Genomic DNA, 9502 nt, shown 5'->3' with positions numbered 1-9502 from the left:
AACAACACATCAGACAAGGGACTAATTTCCAGAATATAGGAACCTACAACACCTCTGGTGTGGCTCTGTGGGCTGATGCATCAGACTGCATAGTCATTTGAGCTGCAAGGTTGGTGGTTCAAGCTCACCAGCTGCTCCTTGGAAACCCTATACAGGGTCGCTATGGGTCGGAATCGACTCGACAGCACTTAACAACAACAACAACTAATAACAGATACTAGTAATAATTATTGAAAGGCTATATATTGTTACAAAGTTATAATAGTAATAGAAGCTGGTCAGAAAAAAAAGAGAAAAATCCACTTTTCTGAAATTATTTATTATCTTACCTTTACAGAATAGTAAGAAATAGTGATTCATGGGACTAAAACTGGCACTGAAATATGTACATTGTTCTTTCATAAAATTACATGAAATGCATTGACGATTCAATAATCCTTCCGTAGAAGCACTGGGGAAAGAGAAAGAAAATTAGAAATGCTACCATTCTAGGCACTTGAATGTGTGCTGTTGTTGTTTTTAAATGCCATTGAGTTGATTCTGACTCATAGCTACCCTGCAAAGGGTTTCTGAAGAGCCGGTGTTGTGGGTTTGAACCGTTGACATTGTGGTTCATAGTCCAATGCTTCTCCTACAGCTCCACATCAGGAATCCTGAATGTTTGTATCCATATTTAAATATTAACACAAAGGAGCTACAACAGTGCTTGTATAGAAGAAGTTCTTTGTAAATCACAGTTCATCAAACAAATACATTGTCAAATTCCATAGGGGTAAGAAAAAATATATTGTTACTAGGGTTACAGTTTATACATTTTTATTCCAAATATAATGTGTTTAAACATGTTTCTGTGATCATGGATGGTTACAGATAAGTTTTTTCAGTAAATCACTTATGTTAGTATTCTTAGGGTTCCCTCAAAAAAACAAAGGTCCAGTCAAAACAGTGGCTTCTGACAGGATCTGCTTGGTCAGTTAAATTTAAGTCAGAGATCTGCTTATAAGGAAGTAATGACTGTTTTTTGATATTCTGAAGGAGTAATCTCAATAGATCTTATCAAATGACACAGGAAAATCATGAAGGCTTATTGTAGAGAAGTGTTAAGAATATTGAAAGCTGCAATGTTGAGAAAAAGTCCAAGAAATTTGCACAGAGGGGTTTTTCCATCATAAAAATGTACCTGATGACTCTTCAAGGGTATCAAGGGCTGTCTTATTAGCGTTTTGCTAGGAAACCTTACCTGTACAGTCTACACTACTGATCTGGCTCCTTCAGACTGCTTTTTATCCCCAAACTCAAAGAATATTGAAAAGGAACCTGATTTGTGTTCATCGAAGATGCCAAAACTGTCATTTTACTTGGCATGAAATTATTTGGAGAAGGGTGAGGGAGATGGAAATAACACATTCATAAGTATATAGACATTGCTGTTGTTGATAAGTGACGTGGAATAGATTCTAACTCATAGAAACCTGTATAGGGCTTCCAAAGGGCAGCAGATGAGTTTGAACTGCAGACCTTGTCTTTTTCAGTCTCATGTTTATCCTACAATGACACATCAAGACAGACCTAGAAGCAACAGCTTCACATTTTCTGAGGAGTGACTGGTGGGTTTGAACCGCCAGCCTTGTAGTTAGCAGACCAGGGCTTATCCTACTGGTGATGTGGCACTGTTTAAAAGTGCTACGGTGCTAATCAAAAAATCAGAAGTTTGAAACCACCAGCTACTACCTGGGAGAAAACTGTGACAGTTTGTTTTTGTAAAGATTTACAGTCTTAGATATCCTATGCAGTTCTAGTCTGTCACATAGGGCTGTAATGAGTCAGAAATGACTTGACCGCATATGACAACAGAACACGTAACCATTTGAGGCATCAATGAATTTCTAACATAAACTTGTTGTTGTCAAGTGTCCTGCAGTCGATTCCAACTCAGTGTTACATTGTTAGGTGCCTTGGAGTCACTTAAAACACAGAGCAAACCAATGCACAACACAACAAAATACTACCTGGTCCCACATCATCCTCACAATTGTTGTTACAATTGAGCAAATTGCTGCTGCCGCTGTGCCAGTCCTGCTTGTTGGTGGCCTTCCTCTTTTTCCCTCATTGCATGAAGCATGACATTTTGCTCCAGGGACTGGCTCCTCCTGATAATATGCCTCAATTATGAGAGTAGAAGTCTCACAGTCTTAGAATCTAAGAAGCAATCTAGCTCTACTTCTTCCAACACAGATTTGTTTGTTCTTCAGGTAGTCCATCACACTTTTAATATTCTTCTCCAACACCAAAACTCAAATGCATCAATCCTACAGCCTTTCATATACATCGTCCAACTTTCACATGCATATAAAGATATTGAAAATACCATGGGTTGTGTTAGGTGCACCTTAGTCCTCTAACTAACATCAATTCTGTTGAACATTTTAAAGAGAAGTTAAAGCAAATGGAAGAAATGAGGAGGTAAAAGAGTTGAACAGAATATTTCAAAGGGCAGCTGAGAAGACAAAGTAAAGTATTCTAATGCAATATGCAAAGATCTGGAGTTAGAAAACCAAAAGGGAAGAACATGCCCAGCATTTCTCAAACTAAAAGAACTACAGAAAAAATTCAATACTCAACTTGGAATAAGGAAAGATTTGTTAGGCAAAATATTGAAAGGTAATACAGAAAATATTTTAAAAAGGATGGAAGGAATACACAAAGTCAATCTATTAAAATGAAATGGTCAGTGTTCAACCATTTCAAGAGTTAGCACATAATAAAGAGCCAAATATACTTAAGGAAGAAGTCCATGGTACACTGAAGGCATTGTAAAAGACCAAAGCTCCAAGAATTGATGGAATACAAATCTAAATCTTTCAACACATTGATGCAGCACTGGAGGTACTCACTCATCTATACCAAGAAATTTGGAAAACCATCTGATTGGAAGGGATCCATACTGTGCCCATTCCAAAGAATGGTGACCCAACAGAATATGGAAACCATTGGACAGTATCATTAGTATCACATACAAGCAAAATTTTGCTAAAGATAATTCAAAAACAGCTGCAACAGTACATAGACAGGGAATCTGTCAAAGGTTCAAGCTGGATTCAGACTAGAATGTGGCATGAGGGATATCATGGCTGACATCAGATGAATCTTGGCTGAAAACAGAGCAGATCAGACAGATGTTTACCTGTGCTTTATTGATTATGAAAAGGTTTTTGACTGTGTGGATATTGACAAGCTGTGGTTAACATTGCAATAAGTGTGTATTCCACTTAATTGTGTTCATGATGAATTTGTACATAGATGAAGAGGAGTCATTCAAATAGAACAAGGGGACACTGAATGGCTTAAATCAGGAAAGGTATGCATCAGGGTTGTATTCTTTCACCACACTTATTCAATCTGTATGCTGAGAAAGTAATCTGAGAAGCTAGATTATATGAAGAACATGGAATCCGGACTGGAGGAAGATTCACTAACAACCTTTGATATTCAAATGATGCAACCTTGCTTGCTGGAGGCAAAAAGAACTTAAAAATACATACCTTCAGTATGGGTTGCACCTCAATGTAAAGAAAACAAAAATTCTCACCACTAAACTAATAAATAACAGCCTGATAAATGAAGAAAAAAAAAAGACAGATGTCAAAGAATTTGCTTGCATCAAAACTTGAGGAAGCAGCAGTCAAGAAATCAAACAACGTATTGTATTAGGCAAAACTGTTGCACAAGGCCAACTCACAGCAACCCTATATAAAATTTCTGAGCAGTGACTGGTGGGTTTGAAACTCAGTCCATATGGTTAACAGTCCGGTGTTTATCCTAAAGCCACACACCAGGACTCCACAGTAACCATCAATAAATATGTTGGAGAAGAATAAATGTCTTCACAAGACACATCAAAACACCAAGCTCATAATTTTCTACATACAATATTCTAAATGTATTGGTGTCAGTGTTATATGTTCTCCACTAAATAATAGCACTGAATATATTTGATAAAGAAAAAAAAATTAGTATAAAATTTCAGTTTGTCTTACTATGGTGGCTTGAGTGCTACTGTAATGCTAGAAGCAATGACACGAGTAGTATAGATACCAGCAGGGTCACCTGTGGTAGACAGGTTCCAGCAGAGCTTCCAGACTAAGACAGTCCATGAAAAAGAAGAGAGGGGCCACATTTGAATGGTTTTCACTGAAACCTTATGGATAGTAGTGGAATATTGTCATATTTAGTGCTGGAAGATGAGCCACTCAGATTGGAATGCACTCAGAGTAAGACTAGGGAAGAGCTGCCTCAAAGTAAAACTGACCTTCGTAACAGAAATGAAACAGAGCTTTTTTGGAACTTCATTTCCTGATGGGGTACAAATCAAAATGGGAAGAATCAGATGCAAGCATACATTAAAAACTGGGGTGTGCAGTGTATGGGGTATGAACCTAGGAAAATAGGAAGTCCTCAAAAATGAAATGGAACACATAAGGATCGTAGGCATTTGTGAGCTGAAATGGAATGGTACTGGCCATTTGAATACGATAGTCATATGGTTTGCTATGCCCACAGTGACAAGTTTAAGAGGAATGGTGTCACAGTCATCATCAAAACTAATTTTTCAAGATCTATACTGAAGTTCAATATATCCATTTGTCCAAAAATAAGACCAATTAATACCACTATTACTCAAGTGGCACCAATCACTAAAGCCATTGATGATGAAATTTAACAAGTCTACCAACTTCTTCAGTCTGAAATTGTCATACAGGCAGTTAAGATGCTTTGGTATTTATTGGTGTTAGAATGCAATGATTGGAAACAAAGAGGAAGGATAAGTATTTGGCAAATATGGCCATGGTAATAGAAAAGATGCTGGAGATAACATGGTAGAATTTTGTAAGACCAATGACTTATTCTTTGCAAATACCTTTTTCAACAAAATAAAAGATGAGTATAATGAAATGTGGACTCTAGGTTTGGCACTGTAGCATAAATACTGGGCTTCAAACCACAAGGTCTGCAGTTCAAACCCACAAGTTTCTCCTTGGAAATTGTATACAGTGTTGCTACGAGTCAGACCTGACTTGATTGCATTTAACAACAACATAACGAAATGTACAAATATCTGGAGTTAGAAAATCAAATGAGTAGAACATTCTCAGCATTTCTTAGAATACATAGAATTGAAAATGACTACATCTATGAGAATAAATGATAAAGAAGCTCAAAGAGCTTAAAAGAAGGTCAGAGGTTAGCATTTGAATGGATCATCAATTACTCAAATGGAAGTTCAGTCTGAAGCTGAAGAAAATTAAAACAAATCCATGACAGTGAAACTATGACCATGAATATATCCCACCTGAATTTAGAGACCATGTCAGAAGAGATTGGTGTATTAGACACCAATGACAGAAGACCAGAAGAGTTGTGGTATGACATCAAAAAAGTCATGCATGAAAAAAGCAAAAGGTCATTAAAAAGACAAGTAAAGCAGCAGTTAGGCATATAGGGGGTGCAACGACACTAGTAATTCATGCTCACCATGGAAGCGTCAAACAGTCAATATCAAAGTCCACAATGGATAGGAATGAGGGTGGAATGGAAATAAGAACCACAGGCAAGAAGCAATATGACTGTTGTTGCATGGAAGGGATTGCAATCATTGAAATGAAACAAAGTATATGATTTGTTGAACGTAAAACTGATTATTTTCTCTGTAATCCTTCACTCAATTCACAACAGAAAGTATTAAAAAGACCCCTTTTCTCATGTACTTCTTAATATTATCATTTACTTTGGTCTTTTTTAAAGTGTTGAAGAGCAAAGATGTCAGCTTGATGACTAAGGTGAACCTGACCCAGCCATGGTATTTTCAACAATCTTATATGCATGTGAAAGCTGGACAGTGAATAAGAAAGACTACAGAAGTATTGATGCATTTGAGTTATAGTGTTCAAGGAGAATATGGAAAGTGCCATGGGCTTCCAAAAGAACCAACAGATCTGTGTTGGAATAAGTCCAGCCAGAGTGCTACTTGGAGGCCAGGATGGCCAAGCTTCATCCCCATACTTCAGATATATTTTCAGGAGGGACCAGTTGCTGAAGAAAGATATCATGTTTGGTAAGGTGGAGGGTCAGAGAAAAAGAGGAAGACCTCCAGTGAGATGGAGTGGCAGCATCAATGGGCTCAAGCATGACAACAATTGTGAGGTTGGCCCAGGACCAGGCAGTGTTTCAATCTGTTGTGCATAGGGTCTATGAGTTGGTACTGACTTGATGGCACCTAAAAACAACAACAACAATGTGTATCTTACTGAGTACCTGTAGTGGAATACAGGGATGCTTTGAGTCACAATTGACTCTACAGCACTTAATAACAATAATATCAGAAAAAATATTGAATGACACAGGAAGTATCAAAAGAAGCAAGGAACATACAGTGTCACTGCACAAAAAAGAATTGGTTGATGATCTACCATTTGAAGAGGTACTATATGATCAGGAACCAACCACAGTGAAGGAAGAAGCCTAAGCTGTATTGAAGGTATTGCCAAAAAAAAAAAACAAGGTTCCAATAATTGACAGAACATAAATTGAAATGTTTCAACAAACTGATGCAGCACTATACGTACTTATTTATCTATGTAAAGAAATTTGGACAGCAGTACCTGGCTAACCAACTGAAAGAGGTTCATATTTGTGCCAATTTCAAAGGAAGTGACTCTAATAAATGCAGAAACCATCAAACAATGACATTTATACCATATGCAAGCAAAATTTTGCTGGGAATAATTTAAAAATTATTATAGGAACCTACCAGAAATTCAAGTGACATACAGAAGAGGACATGGGATGAGGTGGGGTATAGTTGCTAACTTCAGATGGATCTTGCCTAAAAGCAGAGAACACCAGAAAGATGTTTACTTGTGTTTTCTTGACTATGCAAAGGTATCTGGCTTTATGCAGAATAACAAACAATGGATAACACTGCAAAGAATTTCAGAACACTTAATTGTGCTCATGAGGAACCTGTAGATACACCATAATGCAGTCATTTAAACAGAAAAAGGGGATACTGAATGGCATTAAATCAGAAAACTTGTACCTCAGGTTTATATTTTTTTCACCATACTTATTCTATTTGTATGTTAAGCAGATAATTCCAGAACTGGCACATATGAAGAACATAGTGTCAGGATTAGAGGAAGGATCAATAACAGCATGTGATATGTAGATGATAAAACCTTGTTTGCTAGAACTAGAGAGAAATTAAAATACTTACTGATGAAGATCAAAGACTACAGCTTTCAGGATGGACTGCACCTCAATGTAAAGAAAACAAAAATCCTCACAACTGGACCAATAAATAACATGATAAAAATAAAAGACTGAAGTTGTCAATGACTTCATTTTAATGGGATACACAATCAAAACTCATGGAAGTCTCGGTCAAATCTGCAGCACAAGACCTCTTTAAAGTGTTCAAGTGCAAAAGTATCAATCTGAGGACGAAGGTGCACCTGACTAAAGCCATGGCATTTTCAAATGCATGTGAAAGGTGATTAACAAATAAGAAAGACTTTAGAAGAATTATGCATTTGAATTATGATGTTGAAGAAAAATACTTACAGGATGATCTTTTTTTTTTTTTAAGATTTTTATTGTGAATTATGTGATAATTTACATGGGAGAACATTAGTTTTACATTCATTGCCACGGTTACAATCCCCTCCATGCATCATCAACCAGCCAAAGGGTATAGCCTACAAGCCTGCCTCAAGGTCATCAGCACACATCCCCTCTCCCTCTCTGGATCTAAAGTCTCCAGCTGCTTCATCTCTCCTCGTCACCGTCTCTGCCTCCATCTCAGGCATCATTGTTTCTCTGGGTTGGCGTCACGCGCTCTACTCCTCTCCTTTGATGATCCCAGGGACCTCTGCTCCTAGACTAAAAAGTTAATCATGCCCCTCCTTGCTACAAAACATCTACCTTTACATTTCCAACCCTCACAAGCAGTTTTGATAATAATTATTCACTATTGTATCAAAAGAAACCTATCTGCATTTCCTTTCATCAGCCCTGCCTAGACAGATTAGATAGTACTCAGTGGAGATTCTACCTTCCTCCATGCCCTCTGGATCTAGGTTCCCTCTTGAAAGCTTGTAAACCAGTCACTTCTTGTGTTTGTGCCCCTTTCCCCACTTTGGGTAGCCACTGTCCATGTTGCCCATCCCTGTCTACTCTGTGTATGGAGTGGGTGGGAATGATCCTTTCTGTAAAGATTTGTTCCCTCTTTTGAGCTACTGCATCCATAGGTGTAGGTCAAGTTCATCAAATTGTATCAGATTACTCTTTTTCCTGTTCTTTCTTCTTCTAGTTGAGCTCTGATCATCCAGTCATTGAAGCCAGGTCAAATGGGTACTATCAGCAAGTGTGGGTGTTCTTGTGCATATGCCCTCTCTTCTTATCAGCTGGATGCTTCACTCTCCTCTCTAGTCCTCTATGGCTATGTCACTGACTCTGGGACAAAGAGTAACCAGGTCTTGCAACACTGCTGGCTAACCACGTTGTAGGGCTTAGCTCACCGCTTCAATGCTGTTTTTCCCTCAATTCCCCTTATTGGTGATGGACGTGATCACCAATTAGAGCGTGTATTACCATTGAGTCTTTGTCTTGGAAGGGGGTTTGCTCTGAGGGAACCCGACCACTTGCCTTGATGTCTTCTGGGCAAATAACTTGCTTGTTCTTGTAGTAATCAGTTGGACTGCATATATTGTTTTGTATTTTTCCTGTCGGTCTTTCTTTCAAGGAGTATCTTCTGTTCTTTTAGCTGCTCCAGGCTGGTCTGCCTGTCCTTTCAAGTGGAAATTTTCCACCTCTGAAGATTCTGAATGCTGTTCAGCATTCCATCTATAGTCTTATGTAATGCAGAGGCTCCGCAGGAAGCCTCCTTCACTGGGCACTTTGTAGCCCCATTTTAGGTATTCCAATCAATTATAGGCAGAAGATGGACTTACAAGCTTTCTATGGTGATATTTCTAGCTATTCCTTTCTCTCCCGCTGCAATGTCTATTTTATAATGGTATACAAGGAAAACCAAGATTCAAAAGACAGCCAAGCATCTTAATATTATTTCCTCCCTTTTCCCCATTCCAACCATGTCTCAATCCCTGTATCCCAGGGTCCTGTTGTACCAAGCAAGGTTGTTCATACATCATTATTTACCTCTCTCCCACTTAGCACATACAAACTTGCATAATTGTTCTCCCATCTGCGTTGTTCTTCCATTCCCCTCCCCCTTCTTGTATATTGCCATCCTCCCTAGCACCCAAACTATCCTGTGACTATTCCCTGCCCTGTGCTCCACATTCCCCTCCCTCCCCTCACCCCACCCCAAAAACCAGTAAAGAATCTTCCCTCCTTTGTTGTTGTCAGGTGCCATCGAGTCGGAACCGACTCATAGCGACCCATGCACAGCAGAACGAAACAATGTCCGATCCTGGGCCAACCT

General features: G+C 38.5%; 1 protein-coding gene across 2 annotated transcripts in view; it reads right to left on the bottom strand.

Annotated features, from left to right (window-relative positions):
* The window catches only part of DPP10 (dipeptidyl-peptidase 10 (non-functional)), a 1131029-nt gene that overhangs the window by 75452 nt on the left and 1046075 nt on the right, over positions 1–9502 (bottom strand). For both annotated transcript variants that reach the window (XM_006868717.1, XM_006868718.1), the window contains exon 16: positions 330–451. In XM_006868717.1, the coding sequence (XP_006868779.1) occupies positions 330–451 (122 nt within the window). The remainder of the gene's footprint in view (positions 1–329; positions 452–9502) is intronic.

This window comes from Chrysochloris asiatica, unplaced genomic scaffold (genome assembly GCF_000296735.1).
Source record: "Chrysochloris asiatica unplaced genomic scaffold, ChrAsi1.0 scaffold00123, whole genome shotgun sequence".
Classification (NCBI taxonomy): domain Eukaryota; kingdom Metazoa; phylum Chordata; class Mammalia; order Afrosoricida; family Chrysochloridae; genus Chrysochloris; species Chrysochloris asiatica.
The sequence above is the reverse complement of the archived record's forward strand: the minus strand, read 5'-3'. Positions and strand labels throughout refer to the sequence as shown.